We start from the raw sequence: 19,855 nt of genomic DNA on the forward strand, positions 1-19,855 counted from the left end.
AAAACTAGAAAGAAATTCCTCTCTAGAGGAAGTGATGTCGATGCAGAAGGAACGTTACCCTGATCGACAGTTGCCATGGGTACAGACCCGCCTCTCAGAGGAATTTGTAACAGAACTAAAGATGATTGCTTTAGATGCAACAAGAAAGCTTATATGTGTTGATCTATGAGGGGAAAATGTGTACAACTTATAGTGAAAAGAATGTTCCAAAAAGCTTCTTTTTAGAGACTGATGATTTTCATCAAGTTAAAAGTGTTTATACTTCTTTCACATTGTTATATGAAAATAACTTTTTGATGTAGTTATCAGGTGTGTTGACCTCAATTTTAAATGATCTATTTTGAGAATATAATATCAAGCCGGTATAATAGTTAATTTGCATAAAAATACAATGGTATTGTTTCCAACTTTTTCATCTCTGTCTTTAAAATAAATGTTAACAATTCCAAAAGGCTTAGAAAGATGAACAATGATATTAAATATGTATATTTTCCCATCAGTTTCCCTCTGGCTGTACAGCATGAAAATAATGGCAAATTATTATTTATCAATTTGTAATACAAGTCATGTAGGTTATGGGAAATTATATTGATATAAATATTGATTGAACTGTAAGATTAATGATTAAAGATGACACAAACAAAGATTTTCAGACGAATATCTCAGCTCTGTAGGTCCATACAATGCCAGTGAATGGTGATCAGAACTACAAAAAAGCATATAAAAGTAATCCATAAAAGTCCTGTGGTTTAATCAATGTATTCTGAAGCGATCCAGTTGGTTTTGGGTGAGAACAAATCAAAATATAACTCCTTTTCAATGAACGAAATCAAGCATTATTTCAAGCTTGATTACACTTCCTATAGCACCATAGGAGGTGTAATCAATCTTAAAATCATGATCTTGACTAGGAATGCAATGACAAAATGTAGTGGAAAAGGAGTTATATATTGATCTGTTCTAACCCAAAACCGATTGAACTGCTTCAGAAGAAATTGATTACACCACTGGAGTCTTATGGACTACTTTTATAATTACTTTATCTCCTTTTGGAGCTTTAGGAGTTCTGGTCACAATTCACTTGTATTGTATGGACCTACAGAGCCGAAATATTCTTCTATAAATCTTCGTTCATGTTCTGCAGAAGAAAGAAAATCTACATACAGTATATTCATATAAATACTGATGTTTGCTCTTGTCATGTTTGAATATGAACAGAACACACTGAGTAGTGTGGGCGGGTCTCCAGCAGGGCCCCGCCCCCATCATAACTTTCAAGCTAAACGTACACGTACGCTGATTGAACCCGGATGTGCAGGCACCGTGATCGCTCCTGTCTCCGTGGCATCAGGTATTTATAGCTATTGTCATCTTCTCCATTCAATATAAATCTCACATCAGATCAGCGAGATCTCTGACGACCTTTGTTTATATAATTCTGTGTCGGTTTGAAGTTTATTTTTGTGTTTTGTCTGAGTATTCCTCCAATGGCCACTGTCATCCACTTCATTGCTGTTGTTGACAAACTCTTTTAGTTCACTCCTGCCATCTTTCTCAGGATTTATACGATTTATTTTAGGTGTTAAATCGTACGCTGAAGCTAAAGCTGGTCTGATATATATAAACACACATGAAATGCACGTTTACTGTACATAATGTATTTAATAGAAGCCGCTTGATGTGTTTAAAGCTAGTTTTAGGTGCTTGATATGTTGGGTTCAGGGAATTTATATATGTTTAGAATAAGAAAAGCTTCAAACAAAGATTGATACATACATATAAATGTGTTGTAAAGGGATAGTGCTCCCTAAAATGAAAATTCTGTCATCATTTACTCACACTCATGTTGTTCCAGACCTGAATAACTTTCTTCTGTGGAGCACAAAAGGAGATGTTGGGCAGTATGTTAAGGGGGTCGCACAGCAGATGTGTCTGGTGGACGACATGGTCGTTCTAAAATTGGAAACAACTGTTTTCAATGAAGGTACGCACACTGCCACCGCCACTCACCCAGCTACGACTCCGGAGGCTGCTCAAATTTCTGCCGCACCACGTAGTTAACTCGTATATTTTCCATTAAATTCAACCCAAATCATAATCAAAGGACATAGATTATTTACTCTAGCCTTGTTCATTCTTTAAGAAGGGAAAAACCATGGTGACTTGTGTGTGTACTGTCTGCAACCTGAACTGAATCGACGTGCCCCGTGTTTGATACCTGTGCCGTTTCCTAGCCGCGATGTGCCGCTCCTCGTCCGGTGTTCAACCGCATTTAGCCTCATTCACCATTCACTTCCATGGTATCTTTTGTCCATACTATGAAAATGAATGGTTACTGAAGCTAACACCTTTTGTGTTCCACGGAAGTTGTACAGGTTTGGAACAACATGATAGTGAGTAAATGATTACAGAATTTTCATTTTTGTGCATAAGTGAGTTTATTTTTATTTTTATAGATCTATCACTTCCCTGTGTGTGTGTGTGTGTGTGTGTGTGTGTGTGTGTGTGTTTATTTTTTATGTGTGTTTACAAAGCCTGATAAACTGGAATAAATTCCCATTAGTTACATTTATGGTTTTCTTTGAATTTTCAGGAATTCTGGGTTTTGTTAAACGGCATAATGATATTTGATATAATTCCAGGTGTCTGGATTTCAGTGTGTTGATCAGTGCTGCCTGAAGCACCAGGATGATAAGACCAGGAGGTCTGTTCTGTTTCTTTCAGCTCTTCCAATGGTGTATAATGTCCATATTACATGTTACCGGTACTTAAGCCAAGTACTTGATCATTGACCATTGATAGAATATGTTCTAATTCAGCGTTGTGGGCATGCACAATGTGTTATTAGCTGTGCAAAGTTTTATTACAATTGAAAGGCTCACTAGCCATATTCCTCCTTATTTTATAGGACTTTTGAAACTGGCAGGGCTGGTTTTTTTCCTGTTTTTGGCCGTGTTCCTTGCCTTTGAGCTTCTAGAAAATAAAATCAATTTTAATTTGGGGAAAGTGTTTGGTGAGTTCCTCCATGCATCTTCTGCAACATCCGTTGCACACACACAGGACTTTTAATTGTGATAAATAAACAGTCAACAAAACTGGAATTGCACAGGTCTTCTGTTTGAAAGTGTTTTAAAATGCTTGTTTATTTAAAGAATGGCTTAGATTTATTTGGTGATTCTCTCTCAATGGCTGATATGGTGTACTGGTATTTGCTTATTAACATATTTTTTTTATCTACAGCACGATCTGCACATGCAGAGCCAGCCAGTGAGTACATATTTACAATATGTTTGTGTATATATATATATATATATATATATATATATATATATATATATACACACCATATATGGCTATAGATAAAATGAAACACATAAAATACAAATAAGGAGCTTGGAACAGAATTTAAGAACTTAATCTCTTAAATGATGCCTTAGAAATACACAGTATTACCAATATTAAAGGTGCTGTAAGCGATTTTAGCCATTCTACTTCCACAAGACTTAGCCACACCCCCTCTTTTCAAAGCCTTGCCCTTCCAACATTTTAAATAAGCTTTATTGAGACTGACATCGTGCAGAAACGGTTGTTAAAAACAACAGCAGCAAAATAGCACCCTCAACTGACAACTATTATGAACAACATGGCATAAAAATGGCATTATGCCTCAATTTTCTACAATTACAATACTATGAGAACGCACAAAATGATTGACAGGTCGAAAGCGTCATTATCCGTGGCCCCTGGACACATTTCTGTTGGCTGTTTACAGAGTCTAGATCTGTCACAGAGACCGGTGAGATATCTCATGTCACTTATTCTATTAATATCTTTCAGGGAGTTGGACATTATTTTTTAATACCTTTCCATGAAAAAAAATTACTTACAGCACCTTTAATGATGTTTGTGCAGGAACCTATTACTGTGTGTAATAATGTTGAATTGTATCTAGGTGTTAGAGTCCTTATATCAGGGGCAATGTTCCATAGTTGTCACACTGGGTGTATTGTATAGCAGCAGTTTACTTGGTCACTTTGGAAGTAGGTGTGTTTGTGTGCTTTTATGATCTAGCCATTGATATTATAAATTCTTAATATATTCTTTAAAGTAAAGATATTTATTGATTCCGAAATATTAAAAGAATTTATAAGCATAAGATATGAGTTAGCCCACACAGAATTTGGAAATATTGTAATATGCTGAGCTGGTTAAACCACAGACATTATTCAGATCCCATTAAATGCCATTATTCAGATTAGTGAGCTTTTCACTGGCTAATTATTAAAGGGATGGTTCACCCAAAAACGATAATTCTCTCATCATGTACTCACCCTCATGCCATCCCAGATGTGTATGACTTCCTTTCTTCTGCTGAACACAAACACATATTTTTAGAAGAATATCTCAGCTCTGTTGGTCCATACAATGCAAGTGAATGGTGATCAAAACTTTAAACAGATTTGTTTCTCACCCACACATATCCCATCACTTCTAAAGACTTATATTTCACCACTGGAGTCATCTGATTACTTATGCTTAAAAGTTTTGATCACCATTCATTTGCATTGTATGGACCAACAGAGCTGAGATATTCTTCTAAAAATCTTTGTTTGTGTTCAGCAAAAGAAAGAAAGTCATACACGTCTGGGATGGCATGAGGGGTGAGTACATGATGAGAGAAATTTCATTTTTGGGTAAACTATCTCTTTAAATTATCACATTGCTCTACACTTACTGAAAGTCATTTGCTCATTACCTCTTTCAAAATGCAATTATAGTAAGGAAGATCTTTTGTGAACAGTATTTCAGAGTTGTCATCTGAAATGGTAAATGCAGAATTAGTAATGAATAAAGTGTGTGTAGAGAAACAGAAAGGATACTAATCTAAACTTTGTTTCTAGTTACTAGACCTCCACGCCACCAATGCAGCCTCTCTAAATCCTGTCCCGAGAACCATTTTGCCTTTAAGATCACCAGTGGAGCAGCCAGCGTGGTCGGCCCGAAAATGTGCCTTCAGGACAATGTGTAGGTTTTATCACTTCTTGCACAACACGTTCTGCAACTATGGCTTAAAACCTTTTGTAAACATTATACAAAAATGCAGATCCTGTCAGCGGCTTACAATGAAATTCTTGTGGTGTCTGTCTACAGAGGTATAATTAGGCCATTAAAAGAATCTGAAAGTCAGTCAGTCACTGTATCCTGTTGTGTAAGACTTGTAGACCATCAGTGAGTTTGACATTCAGTGTTTTAACTCCTTCTTTTATCAGATTAATGAGTGGACTGAAGAACAATGTTGGACGGGGTATAAACATCGCTTTAGTCAACGGTACGCCTCTTTTTGTGTCACTAGAAACCGTGCTAATGCGGAAACCTTCACAATGAAATACGAGTGAAACTAATTTGGCAGTCTGAGTGAAGGTGTTTGATTACATTTTCTGCTTGAACAGAAAAGCTGTACTGTACTGTTTTTTTTTTTTCCTTTTTCTTTTTTTTTGTTCTCCTTTATTTTTGTATCATTTTTATCTTTTGGTATATGTTTTTGATTTATGTATTATTGCATGTTATGTCTGTGCCTTCTGAATGGACCAAGAGTCTGTAAAATAAAGGTTGATGATGTTATAATTCACAATCTGCTGTTTTCAGGGAAGACTGGCGAGCTCACCAAGACCGATTCATTTGACATGTGGGCTGGAGGTAAATCTCCATTTCTTTCCTTGATATGTTGTTTAAGCAAGCACATTTAGCATACATTAGCATTCAAAGGTTTGGAGTCATCAGGACATTTTTAGGTTTTAGAAAGAATTGGGACACCAAAGTAGCATTTAATTGATCAGAAATGCAGTCAAACATTACTAATGGTGCAAGTTGTTATTATTTTGTAATATAATCATTACCTTTGATGGCAAAGCCCCATTTTGAGCAGCCAAATACTCCAGTCTTCTAAATACATTGTGTCACCTAATCCTTAGAAAGTAAGCAATTAGAAAAGGAAATGATAGGGGGCCTGGGTAGCTCAGTGGTAAAGACGCTGTCTACCACCCCTGGAGTTCTCTAGTTTGAATCTCAGGGCATGCTGAGTGACTCCAGCCAGGTCTCTGGCTGGTTGCTAGTGAGCGGAGAGTCACATTGCGGGTGGTCACTATAATGTGGTTTGTTCTCGTTGGGGCGCATGGCGAGTTGTGCGTGGATGCCACGGAGAATAGCGTGAAGCCTCCACACGCGCTAGGTCTCTGTGGTAACGCGCTCAACAAGCCACATGAAAAGATTCGCAGACAGTCTCGGACGCGGAGGCAGCTGAGATTCGTCCTCCGCCACCCATATTGAGGCGAGTCGCTACGCGACCACGAGGACATAAAAAGCGCATTGGGAATTGGGCATGCCAAATTGTGTAAAAAAAGAATGAAATGGGAATTAGAGATTATTTGAAATAAAATCAATTAAGTATCAATTTCTTTCAAAAGCATTCAACTTTTATATTGCTTTCAAACTTTCGAGCACTTGTGTCTTTATGCTAATGCAATCTGGCTTTTTCGGAGTCATGATTTCAAGGCTGAAGCTTGGTTGTAATGGCGGAGAACTAGTGTGTGAAGTTTCTCCTTATATGTTCATTCTTGCCTAGACGTGAACCTGCTTATCAAGTTTTTGAATGATATAGAAGATGGAAGCATTGTCATGATGGCCACCTTTGATGATCCTTCATCAAAGTGAGTCCCGTTATCCATTTTTTGACACACCTTTGAAGAACTGTAGAGCACATTTTGTTCTGCTTGGTTTGTCTATTTATTGCATTTCATTTGGATGATGAATAGGTTGAATGATGAGGCTAGAAAGCTGATAGCGGATTTGGGCAGCACAAGCATCAGTGTTCTGGGCTTCAGAGATAACTGGATATTTGTCGGAGGCAAAGGAATCAAAACAAAGAGCCCCTTTGAGCAGGTAAATTTGACCGTTTTGATATTTTAAGTTTTTCTTAACTTGACACAGAGTCTTAAAATGGATAGTTCACCCAAAAATGAAAATTCTATCATAATTTACTCACCCTCATGCCATTCCAGATGTTTATGACTTTATTTCTTCTGCTGATCACAAAAGACATACCATACAATGCAAGTGAATGGTGACCATACCTTTCAAACTTCTAAATATTACATTTACGCATTTGGCAGACGCTTTTATCCAAAGCGACTTACAGTGCCCTTATTACAGGGACAATCCCCGGAGTAACCTGGAGTTAAGTGCCTTGCTCAAGGAGATAATGGTGGTGGCTGTGTGGATCAAACTGACAACCTTCTGCTTAACAATTTAGCGCTTTAGCCGACTATGCCACCACCACTCCAAAATCACATAAAGGCAGCATAAAAGTAATCCATATGACTCCAGTGTTTTATCCATGTCTTCAGAAGCAATATGATATGTGTGGATGAGAAAAGGATCAATATTTAAGTCCTATTTTTCTATAAATCTCCACTTTCCCTCTCTATGAATGTGAAAGTTGAGATTTATATTAAAAAGGATTGAAATATTGATCCGTTTCTCACCGAAAGTGATTGCATCGCTTCATATTTTGGAGTCTTATGGATTTCTTGGTTGAACTATCCCTTTACAAATGCAGCACTCTCGCGTGAGACGCTAAAAAACAGCGATGGCTTGCACATGTTTGCATAGAAAAACAATTAAAAAACAGTGCAGTCTAGAATAGAGGGTACAATTGTCCAGGATGAATAAAATCCCAGATGCAGTTTAATATTCATCCAAAATCCCAATAATAACCAGAACAAAATTAAGATTTGGAGCATAATGCGGGACTATGAACAAGCCTGAAAAAAAAAAACACAGGTACTTATTTCAGGACTTTTATTTTGAAATGGAGTATTTAGCCAATTAAAATTTGTATAGCCTTTATATTTACCAGATTAAGGATTGTTTATACTGTATATATAGTTCACCAGGTTTTTAATAACTATTCACAGGATATGAAGTTGGAGATACAACATATGGAGGACATTTCCATACAGTTAAATTGTTTTAACTTTCATGCCATCGCTTTAAATTAGAACACTTGATGTAAAATATCAAAACAATCAAATCTGCAAGTAGGGGTAAAAATATGGATGAATATTGTCATTCAGTGATTGTTTATATTTCACAACTATAGGCCACTGTTATTGTAAAAACAAGTTGTTTAAACTGTAGAATCCTCCAGCGGCGGTCACTGAGAAACACTGGGGATGTGCATAGTTTTTTGCCAATCACGATAATCCTAAAAAGCAACTATGGGCACAGAATAATTGGTAAAACCGATATATCAGTCTACCTCTAATTTCTTTGATCAGAGTTCTATCTCTATAAAATAAGTTTTAAAAATCCATATACAGTAAAAAATGCAAAGAAATGGAAAATAAATGAAAACGAATGGGTGAAAATGTGTGGGAATCTCTCTAAACCATGTTATTTGTCTCCAGCACATCAAGAACAACGCAGAGACAAACAAATATGAAGGCTGGCCAGAGGTTCTGGAGATGGAAGGATGCATTCCCAAGAGACCCGAGTGAAACCAACTTATCTTATTTTGAAATAATTGTTTCTTTTTCATGTACAGCTTTTATCAGTGTCCCGAATCAACGTAAGATAGAAATGTGCAAGATTGTAGTATGCAAATTCTGACTTTTGCAAGGGAATGCTACTTGATTGACTCATGACATTGACAATTATGCAATTTAATTATTCATTAAGAGTAATTATACATTTTTAAATTTGAAGGCGATATTTCCATATTCCTTTTTACATGTGAACTCATTGAATTCTATCTGATAGAACTCCGGAGCATTTGCCTTTAACTTACTTTAGTTGTTGTCAAAGGTCCATAAACCGCAATAACTTCAGCCATTTTTGAGTATACCGAGTCATAACTAAAGAAGAGGGAATTAATCAGTAGTTTTCTTTTCTTTTATATTTCCTCCAAAAAGAATAAAGTAAGAGGGTATTCTCTCATTTTTAATCTTGCTCATGCAGTGTGAAACTTAGTGTATGTAGTAACAAATAAGAGTTAAATATAACTTACATTTATTAATTTGGCAGATGCTCTTATACAGAGTGACTTACAAGTAAATGTATTATCAGGATGCATTCGCTGGGAATCGATCTCATGACACTTTTATTGTTAGCATCATGGTCCACCAGTTGAGCTACGGAAACACTCAAAGACTGAAGGCCGTTTACACCAACATAAATTGTTTGACTTCTTAGCAGTACTTTATTTATTTCTTGTTTTTTGTGTTGTGTTATTTGTCTACTGGGAAGGGGAAATTGTTGACTTTATGAATGCTATACTCCAAGGGCACTCATGACAAATCATTTTAAATCCTTGCCATGAATCTGCCCATCTCACTTTTTATATCTAGTGTTCATTTGCAATGGTTCTTTATCTTGTTCTGTAAAACTACTGCCTCTTGTTTCTGGTGACTTTATTGTTTTCTGTAATATTTTGTGAATATTGTTATGTTCGGGGAGCTGTTGCAATCAAACATTTTTACATTAGTTGTATTACTATTTTGCTATTGACATTGAGCTTGTTTCTGTATAGATTGTATGCATTGAAAAGGACTTGGGTTATTGTTGAGCAGCTGTTACATGCAGTTAGTGCATATCAAGCAATAACAATATAACCACTTGGGTTTTCCCCATATCACAATGTTCTATTATGCAGTTCAATAGATCCTGCTTTCAACCATATAAATATCCCAGTTAACGAGTAACAGAATGTAAAGTTGTTAATTGAGACCCTTTATTTAACTATGTGCCTCTTTTTTAACCAGTTTTATGGAACTAAAGTCTGGATTTTGCACATCATGGCCTTAATGTATTGCGCTCTAATCTAAGGATTTATATTGTCTAAATGAAATCATTAAATGTAAGTAAATCTTTTATTTTGTGATGGTGGAATTGTCTCAGTTTTGAATGGGTCAAAGAATTTGTAAGGTCTTTTCTTATTAAAATGACGTTGAGCGAATGGTTGTTGGTTTTATTCCTGGGTTTTGCATTACATTTGTTTAGATTAAGGCAGAGAAACCCCAAGAATAACTGTAGCCTCTGTTCTGACTCATCACTATGAGTGGTGTAAAATCTAAAACTGTACATGTGTTTATAAAAGAGTTTGTAGATTCGTGGAAGGCTTCCAATTAGTTAATACTAGCCTACAATGTACATAATATCAAGAAAGACGTTCAAAAGTGCACAGCTACGCAAGCTATGAAAAGAACGTTGAACTGAGTCACCCATTTTATAAATGCCCTGCTGTCACCTTAACCACTAAAAACATTTTTTCTCTATAACAGATTTATTCAATTGTGAAAAAAGTACTGATGGTATTGAGGCAACATTATAATGTACAGACCCAGTCTATGTTAACGTGTTAGGCTGAAAACCATATTATTATGCCATCATTGATGAATTCTAACCAGTAACAATGGAAAAATATATCTCTCCTGTCTCAATTTTTGGATGCTCTATAAAATGTACAACCAGTGTGCTTTGAACTGTTCTTAAAGATGGTACAAAAATAATTTGCAACCTGTATGACTTTCTTCTTCTGAGTAACAAAATGAGATATTTAGCAGAATGTCCACGACTTTGTTCTATCTAATGAAAAAAAAAAGGGGTATTTATTGGAACTGTCTAGCTCCAAAATAACAACATAAATGTTCCTTGAGTTTTACAAGGTAACTTGTGATAAGTTCACAGAAATCCGATAGCTTTGTGTGAGGAATAGACCAAAATTAAAGTTATTTGCTGAAAACTTGCCACGTCGTTTCTCTCAAATAACATTAACATTGACTAAAGCATATATTTAAACCCGCCGCCTCAAACGGTCATTGTTTCACTACATGCCATGTTTAAAATGATACGAGAGCGAGTGAATGATTTCAGAATTTTAATTTTGGGCGAATTATACCTTAAAGAGCTTAATTCGTTACCTGCAGGTTGCACCCTTATGTCATCATTACATATTCTCACTGAGAACTTTATTAGGAACACCTGTACACCTACTTATTCATGTGATTATGTAATCAGCTAAGTGCAATGCACAAAATCATGCAGATAAAGGTCAGGACCTTTAGTTAATGCTCACAGCAACCATCAGAATGGGGAAAAATGTGATCTCGACCATGGCATGATTGTTGCTTCCAGACGGTCCGGTTTAAGTATACCTGGAACTGGCACAACAGTCTCTAGTTTACTGATAATGGTGCCAAAAACAAAAAACATCCAGTAAGCGGCAGTTCTGAGGTTGGAAACACCTAGTTGATGAGAGAGGTCAACAGAGAATGGACAGACTGGTTAGAGCTGACAGAAAGGCTACAGTAACTCAGATAATCACTCTGTACAATTGTAGTGAGCAGAATAGCATCTCAGAATGCACTTGTCGAACCTTGAGGCAGATGGGCTACAACAGTAGAATACCATAGTGGGTACTTTATTAGGACCATAGTGTTCCTAATAAAGTGCTCAGTGATTGTATTTCACCAATATTAAGTCTAAAAAAAATCCATTGACCTGTTGTAGAGAATTTCATAAATTCATTGGTTTGCAGCAACTAAGAATTGAGTGCCAATATTTCCAACAAATAAACCTCTCAAGTGTGATCTATAGGGTTAAACTTTATACATGAGTTTCTACGGGGCTGAAATGAAGCCTTTTTCTCCACCAAATATTAGCACTAAGTGCACCATATATTTTATGAAATCGAAACGAATGGAAAATGTTTTTTGGAAATGGTTGAACCATCATCTGCTTGACCTTGCAGCTGTATAACTGAGACTCATCTGTGAATGCATCATGTACAGAAAAAGTCCAGACACAGGAACAGAATTGAACAGAGACATATTTTGGTTGCTGAAGATCACATAAATTAGAATCTCTACAATTTGTAAAATAATATTGATTAAAGTTAAAAATAAGATTTTAGAAACAGTAAAAAAAAAAAAAAAGCTAATACAGTTGAAGTCAGAAGTTTACATACACATAGGTTTAAGTCATTAAAACATGGCAGCATCACGTTGCTGGGGGTGCTTTGCTGCAGGAGGGACTGGTGCACTTCACAAAATAGATGGCATCATGTGGAAGGGAAATTTTGTGGATATATTGAAGCAAGATCTCAAGACATCAGCCAGGAAGTCAAATCTTGGTTGCAAATGTGTCTACCAAATGGACAATGACCCCAAGCATACCTCCAAAGTTGTGGCAAAATGGCTTAAGGACAAAGTCAAGGTATTGAAGTGGCCATCACAAAGCCCTGACCTCAATCTGATAGAACATTTGTGGGCAGAACAAAAAAAAAAAAAGCATGTGCGAGCAAGGAGGCCTACAAACCTGACTCAGTTACACCAGTTCTGTCTGGAGGAATTGGCCAAAATTACAGCAACTTATTGTGAGAAGCTTGTGGAAGGCTACCCAAAACATTTGACCCAAGTTAAACAAAGTAAAATAAAGGCAATGCTACCAAATAATAACAAAGTGTATGTAAACTTCAGACCCACTGGGAAAGTGATGAAAGAAATAAAAGCTGAAATAAATAATTCGCTCTATTATTCTGATATTTCACATTCTTATAATAGTGATCCTAACTGACCTAAGACAGGGAATGTTTAAATTAAATTAATTAATATGATTAAACGTCAGGAATTATGAAAAACTGAGTTTAAATGTATTTGGCTCAAGTGTATGTAAACCTCTGACTTCAACTGTATATACTTTTGGCTTTGGAAACAAACCTATTTGAAAATGTCACGGATAGAAGAAGCAGTCAACGGAGGACTGACACTCCAGAGGCAGAAAGACCTTGAAGAGCAGAAACTCATGGTGTTCCAATGCATGATGGGAGACTGGGTCTCCACACTAACACCTCAATAAGTGCAAAATAAATAATGGAACATCCCAATCCTGTAATCCAACAGATTTGGTACCATTTTAAGATTGTAGAGATATGATACATGAGAACAGATGTGGTAAGAAAATCCTGTAGGAAAATAAATCACATGATGTTCAAGATGAAATAATACAAGAGGTGGATCTTGGTATTTCCACACAAGCTACCGGAAAGTTCTGAGACTAGTTTAAAATCTTTTTCTGACAGCATATAGAGAGAGTTCTAAAAAAATAGTCTGATGATGCATAACACTGTCCTGTGGAGCATTTCATAGGGTGTTGGGACAAAATTTCTTGGCCTCTGTAAAAGATGTGTGCCATGTCTGTGCTTAATAGAGACAAGAGTAACATTATGGGAGCAGTTATTTTATGACCCACTGACAATTAAAAAAAGACAAAAAAGCCTGTTTGATTTTTAGAGGCAAACCCTTCTGTCCTCTTACAGGGATTTTGAAGGATTCGTAACTTAAGGCAAAGGTTATTATGATTTTAGCTTTAAACCCATGATTCTGTTTTGGAAAAGCTTAATGTTAAGCACAAAATAGACTAGAAATATAACTAGGTAGATACTGTTTGGTTGATCTGAGGGGAGAAAAAAAATTGGACGAATGCAATTCAATACAATCAGAAGGTCTTGACTAACGAGTTAAACGTTGTCGGGACACCAGTTGCTTGTATATGCTTGATAAATAACGTTTTGCATGCAATGGAAAACAAGAGCCAGAATAATTCAAATAGGCACACACCCACCTTTAACATATAGTTTCCGAATGAGTCCGAAATGTAAATTAAATGGCTAAACGTTATTGCACAAGTGCCAACATTGACACCATCTTTGAGCTGAAATATCAACTCGAACTTGAAAATTTTCTTCAACCTCCCCAAAGCACTTCAGAAAATTCTAATACATGATTTCATGAGATTAGGCCATAATAATCCATAAAAATAAAAAAAACCTTGGCATGGTGGTGACCGGTGCAAAAAAGTCAAGCAATATGGCACACTTCAATTGTGCTTCAAAATATAGTAAAGTGTTACAGATGTGAGTGTCAGGCGACAAGGTTTTTGATTTTGCATGAGGATGTAATTATGTTATGCCATGAAGGATGAGCCTGTGCTTTCCAAATAGGGACTTCACATCCCTGTTTTCTACCATCCAAGGCTACGAGCGAAAAATAATCCAGAAAAAAGGGAGGCAGACAAACAAAGAAAAAAATAAATCCTGACAGATCCTGTAATCACACGGTCACTGCTACATTTAAAACTGTGCATATCTCATACAAAGTTGAAAGGGTTAAAAGACTAACACCTCTGAGCACTGTACTGGTTACTGGTTTGTGTTACATGCCCCTCGGTTCTTCCTCCAATGATGGGCTGATTGGCAGTATCCAGGAGCAATAACATGGCAGCATTCTTTATTTAAACACCAAAAGTGGTATTGAGGTTTGGGGGTTCAGAATGGAAGAGGCGGAGAGTGGGTCGGCCCGCCTTTAAATTTGACTTTTATCCAGAGCTTTCAGACCGGTCCATTAGGTGTGATCTCAGCTGAAGGCGGCGCCTCAACTCTGAAGAGAGAGGTGTAACACTTAAAACATTGTTTTTTTTTTGTTTTTTTAAAGTATTCAGCAAATGACATCAGCAGGTCTTGTTCCACCATGTAAAAGTGTGCCATGACAGCATATACATATAGACACACATATATAGAAACACTGTTTACCTCGTCTCCATCACAGTGGTGTCTGAATCTTCTGTACGTGCCGAAGACTCGCTGCTATCAGCTCTGTCATTGATGCTGAGCTTCTCCAGAGCTTCAGTAGACACCTCGCTGCAAAGAGACAAGCATACAATTTAACCACCAACTACATAAAGAAAGAGAAAGCATTATAAAATATTAAAGATGACATTAATAAAAAAACAGGGCTCCAGCCTTTTGGACCAATGAAAATCCATTACTTTTCCGTGATCTCAAATACAGTGGCAAGAAAAATTTATGTTTTCCGTAAAGTAGACTTATGAACAGAGATGTTAACCAGCTCCAATGATTCCTTCAAGACTTGAAGAAAGTCCTGTCACTCTAGGTTTTATTTTACCTCACTGAGCATTCTACGTTGTGCCATTTGAGTCATCGTTGCTGGACGGCCACTTCTAGGAAGAGTACCCACAGTAATAAATTGTATCCATTTATAGACAATTTGTCTAACTGTGGAGAGATGAATATCTAAGCTCTTCGAGATAACTTTGTAACCCTTTTCAGCTTTATGCAAAGCAACAATTCTTGGTCATAGGACTTCTGATATCGTTTTTTTTTTTTTTTTTGCAAGGCATGGTCCATGTCAGCAGATTCTTTCTTTGAATCGCAGAGAAATCTCAAAATTTTTAAGTGCTTTTTATAAGTCAAAGTAGCTCTAACCCACACCTCCAGTCTTGTTTCATTAACTGGATGCCAAGTTTGCCAACTCCTGACAATAATTATCTTTTGTTGATGTCATTAGCCTAGGGATTTGCATACTTTTTACAGCTTACACTGTGAATGTGTGAATTATTTATTCACAATATGTACAAGAACAATACAATAATTTGTATTGTGTTATTAGTTAAAACAGTTTGTGTTTGTTTATTATTGTAACTTAGATGAAGCTTAAACCAGAATTTAAGACAAATTTATACATAAATCCAGGTAATTTCAAAGGGTTCACATACTTGCCACTGTAACTGGATACAGAATAATTTTGATTTGGTAATGAATCTCTTAGACCAAACTGTGAACCATTATGGCCAATTAATTCAGAACCAATTAAAAAGAACTGATTCAAACGAACCATGAACCGTCAATGTGCCATTAGACAAGCAAAGTGAGTGGCACATGAATGTGGCTCTAATTTTTATCACATAGCCAGCGAGTAAAATCTCAATGGGATCTCTTTTCAGTCTGATCGGTCTCAATTGACTCCCTTTAGAGAGGTTTGTCTGGACAGCATCACTATAGGATTACCAAAATACAAGCCTTTCCACCCCAAACAGTTGAAATGGAAAAACTGTACAGTATCCCATTAAATTAATAGAAGAATCTTATCTCCCTTTCTTTGTCTGGAAAAGCTTAAGGCCTGTTCACACCAAACCTGTGACGATTTTGCAAGACAAACCTCTGACAGAAGGTCTATGCACACAAGAGTCCGTAAAAACATGAAATTAAAAATTATTTCACTCCAGTACTGTAGGCTGCGCTGTTGCATTGCTGTTGTCATACCAGTCTCCTTTCCTCGCTCTTCAGCTGTTAGATATTAATATATTGAATGATACAACTAATTCAGCATAAGCGTTTCACTATGTTCTTTCCATTGCGTTTATGGATTTTGATGAGTATATAATTTGTTTTACATACGGGTGAGATGAGTAAAGAGCGCTGTTGCATAAATATATGCCAGGCACTGCTCATCACCTGCGTAATAACATCCCAACGGTGAAGCACGGTGGTGGTGGCATCATGCTGTGGTGATTTCAACGGCAGGGACTGGGGACCGGTCAGGGTCGAAGGAAAGCTGAACGAAGCAAAATACAGAGATATCCCTAATGAAAACCTGGTCCTGAGCACACAGGACCTCAGATTGGGCCGGAGGTTCACCTTTCAACAATAAAATTACCCCAAGACAAGCCAAGACAATGCAAGTGTGGCTTAGGGACAACTCTGTGAATGTCCTTGAGTGGTCCAGCCGGGACATGAACTCAATTAAACATCTCTGGTGAGACCTGAAAATGTCTGTCCACCGACGTTCCCCATCCAACCTGACAGAGCTTGAGAGGATCTGCTGAGAAGAATGGCAGAAAATCCCCAAATCCAGGTGGAAAAGCTTGTCGCATCATACCCAAAAAGACTTGATGCTGTAATCGCTGCCAAAGGTGCTTCAACTTAGTTAAAGAGTTAAGGAGTTAATACTTGTCTCAATGTGATATTTCATTTTTTCTTTTTAATACATTTGCAAAGTTATCTAAAATCTGTTTTTTGCTTTGTCAGTTTGGGGTATGAAGTGTAGACTGATGTGAAAAAAATAATATATTTAAAGCATTTTAGCATAAGGCAGCAACAAAAAATTTGAAAAACAATGAAGAGGTCTGAACACTTTCTGAATGAACTGTAAATACAAGTGGAATAAATGTACATTAAGAATAACAGTTTAGTATAAAATAATATAAAAGAAAATGCTGTCTCACAGTTTTTTTATTTATATAAATTATTGGAATACTTTGTTATATTATCCTAAAAATAGCAGTGTGGTTATGCAATTTGTTTGTCTAAAATATTGCATGTAACAAATCTAATTCAATTCAACGCACTGGATTGAGCAGTTGCATCAACTGACAAAAACCCCTTATCTCATTGGTCAGTCAGTTTTCATCGCAGTCCAAAGGGAAAAAATGTCGAAAAAAAAAATCCAATTGTCGGATGATGATTGTCAAACTCTGCATGAATAGCGTCATCAGAATCCATTGTTATCGTACAAAAGCTTGCTTGGAATGAACATTCATACAAAAAATACACATAAATTTGGAGTTAACAAACCTTTACAGCCACATTTGAAAATATCCCTTTCGAAACTACATTAAGAAGTGTTCTTACCTCGTGGGTGGAGTTGTCTGGCTGGCAGCTGTTTTAGAGGAGCCCTTATTCTCTCCAGGGTCCTCTTCACTGTCTGAGCCTCCAGACGAGCTGCTTTCTGAAGCCACCAGTGGAGCTTTCTGCTCAGGATTTGCCTCCCCCGCTCCTGTAGCTGAACCACCACCGGCAGCTTCAGATAAGACAGAGACAAATTGGAGTACAGTAATGCAATAGCAATTTCAAATGCATGATATATTTGAAATCAAATACAGGATATATTGACAGCTTAATGATGCCAACAAAACATGAATTATTTGGGTGGAAAGTCAAGTCTGTGCTGTGTGTTGTAGCTGTCAATGCTTTTTTAAAGTCCAAATGAGTGTGGTAGGTTCTTCCATTTCATCAGCATGACTTTTTCCCCAAGTTATGTATTAACAGAGTTAATAATCATGCAAATGCAAACAGAGAACACTTACAGCTCTTCTCTTGGCCTTGCTGAGGTTGCCCATCAGTTTGCCTGGACTCTGTGCTGTATAAACACACATACATACTCATAAATCTTCTTGGTGCTAACACCTAAACCATCATTTGCTCCACTGCTCATTTTCATTAAACATCCCTAAGCAGTGCAATGTGCAGCATTTTACAGCTGAATCCAAGCTCTTTCATGCAGATGCAAGCGCTCTACCTGCTGAAAGGCTGGAACTCTGTGAAGGTTGCCCATCCTGTCTCCTGCTGGCCCTCGCCGCCTTGCTGAGGGGAGGCACCCCAGCCACTAGACGAGCTTTCCTCTGTTTCGCCAAAACTCATCGTCCAACCTGGGTCTGTGTACAACACATAAACAACCAGAGAGAAACATTCAATAAATGAAATCAGAAGGAAGACTTTTTTACATGTTACGGGCAACAGTGTAGAACTTACTTTGCAGGGACTCTGGAGTCCTGCCGTCTGCTGTGGGTGTGGAGGGAGGACTGGACTCTTCCTCAACATCCTCTTCCTCAGAGGCCGACCCGCGGCCTCCACCCCCATTCTTTACAGCACTCTTGGGTGAGCTGTCTGAAGAAAGAGACACGCCAAACCTGGAAAGAACAAAAAAGGAAATAAAACAGCCATGTATGAGGTGTGATATCTATGCCCCCCTTAAAAAAATTTATTTAAACAAATAAACAAAAGAGGAAAATCTATTTCCTAATGCACATCAGTTATGTACCTTGTTCTGGATTTGACTTGCGTTGCATAGTTGATTTCTTTTTCGTCCCAGATATCCTCCTCTTCCTCACAGTCATCAAACTGCTGGATTCTCTCTTTACAACATGCCTCAAAAGCAGCAGCATTGGCCTACAGTAAAACAACAACCAAATTAAACCATCAAAACAAACAATTAATGCAGGTTTAAAGCAATAATTCACAAAAAAAAAAGAAATTTACCCACCATCATGTTTTTCCAAACACATATGACTTTCTTTCCCTTGTGAAACACATACTGTATGAAATGTTGGACAGAATGTTAGTCTCAGTTACCATTCACTTTCATTGCATCTTTTGTTCATACAATAAAAGTGAATGGTGACTGAGGGTATTATTCTGACTAGTGTCATCTTTTGGTTCCATGGAAGAAAGTTCCATGGTTTTAGAACAACATAATGGTGAGTAAATGATAACTATCCCTTGGTGGTTCAAATAACAGAGGGTATTTTGAGTGATACAAGTCACTTACACTATGATCATCTGCATCTATATTGAAGTTTATTTCAGCAATTCGATCAAACGCAGCACTGAAAAATATTGAAAGAGGATGCGAGTATTACATGAAGGATTGGTCTCTGCATCTCTCTTTATTTAGCTCATCACTGACAATATCCACCACACAAAGTCTTTAACACACTCACTTGAAAATATCAAGGGAAATATAATCAAAAATCATGATAATGTGTATGTACATCAACACAATTGTCTGAAGTCACAAGACTTCATACACATAAATACTGTGACTTAATGTATTTAACACTCACTTGATGTTTTCATCATGTTCACTGAACTCCTCATCATTGAAGCCAAACTGATCCACAAAGTTGGCAGTCATCTGCTGAATCTGGTAATCTGAGAAAGCCTGCAAGAAAAAAAATGAACAAGGTAAAGAGTTTAATTATGTCGAGTAATTCGGCCAATCAAGCTGTAAGCTCAATGCAGACACATGGTGCTCTTTACATGGTACACTAGTCACATCATTTGGAATTGATCATTCTAACCTGCTGGATGGAGAGATCATTGGGGAATGGACTCTCCATGTCATCATCTTCACTAGATGAGTGCAAGTTATGGGTGCTCACCTAG

General features: G+C 37.0%; 2 protein-coding genes across 7 annotated transcripts in view; one reads left to right on the forward strand and one right to left on the reverse strand.

Annotated features, from left to right (window-relative positions):
• The first annotated feature begins 1,287 nt into the window (after nucleotides 1–1,287).
• Nucleotides 1,288–10,012, forward strand: fam3c (FAM3 metabolism regulating signaling molecule C). Of its 5 annotated transcripts, none has more exons than XM_052118701.1 (11): nucleotides 1,307–1,351; nucleotides 1,856–2,393; nucleotides 2,643–2,764; nucleotides 2,909–3,013; nucleotides 3,241–3,267; nucleotides 4,902–5,025; nucleotides 5,271–5,329; nucleotides 5,647–5,697; nucleotides 6,623–6,707; nucleotides 6,813–6,939; nucleotides 8,466–10,012. In XM_052118701.1, exons 3-11 carry the CDS (start codon nucleotides 2,689–2,691, stop codon nucleotides 8,553–8,555), a joined length of 744 nt encoding a protein of 247 aa, XP_051974661.1. In that variant the 5' UTR covers nucleotides 1,307–1,351; nucleotides 1,856–2,393; nucleotides 2,643–2,688; the 3' UTR covers nucleotides 8,556–10,012. The 5 variants fall into 5 exon arrangements, with proteins under 5 accessions (XP_051974663.1, XP_051974662.1, XP_051974661.1 ...); XM_052118704.1 differs by having other exon boundaries at nucleotides 2,643–2,704; XM_052118703.1 differs by lacking the exon at nucleotides 1,856–2,393 and having other exon boundaries at nucleotides 1,288–1,351; nucleotides 2,643–2,704.
• A 189-nt stretch (nucleotides 10,013–10,201) lies between these two features.
• Nucleotides 10,202–19,855, reverse strand: part of ppp6r2a (protein phosphatase 6, regulatory subunit 2a) — a 29,625-nt gene continuing 19,971 nt past the window's right edge. For both annotated transcript variants that reach the window (XM_052118691.1, XM_052118690.1), the window contains exons 15-24: nucleotides 19,771–19,851; nucleotides 19,534–19,631; nucleotides 19,239–19,296; nucleotides 18,732–18,859; nucleotides 18,443–18,600; nucleotides 18,210–18,345; nucleotides 17,998–18,050; nucleotides 17,543–17,711; nucleotides 14,645–14,752; nucleotides 10,202–14,492 (exon numbers count right to left, since the gene is read on the reverse strand). In XM_052118691.1, the coding sequence (XP_051974651.1) occupies nucleotides 14,444–14,492; nucleotides 14,645–14,752; nucleotides 17,543–17,711; nucleotides 17,998–18,050; nucleotides 18,210–18,345; nucleotides 18,443–18,600; nucleotides 18,732–18,859; nucleotides 19,239–19,296; nucleotides 19,534–19,631; nucleotides 19,771–19,851 (1,038 nt within the window). In that variant the 3' untranslated portion in view covers nucleotides 10,202–14,443. The remainder of the gene's footprint in view (nucleotides 14,493–14,644; nucleotides 14,753–17,542; nucleotides 17,712–17,997; nucleotides 18,051–18,209; nucleotides 18,346–18,442; nucleotides 18,601–18,731; nucleotides 18,860–19,238; nucleotides 19,297–19,533; nucleotides 19,632–19,770; nucleotides 19,852–19,855) is intronic.

This window comes from Xyrauchen texanus, chromosome 45, assembly GCF_025860055.1.
Source record: "Xyrauchen texanus isolate HMW12.3.18 chromosome 45, RBS_HiC_50CHRs, whole genome shotgun sequence".
Classification (NCBI taxonomy): domain Eukaryota; kingdom Metazoa; phylum Chordata; class Actinopteri; order Cypriniformes; family Catostomidae; genus Xyrauchen; species Xyrauchen texanus.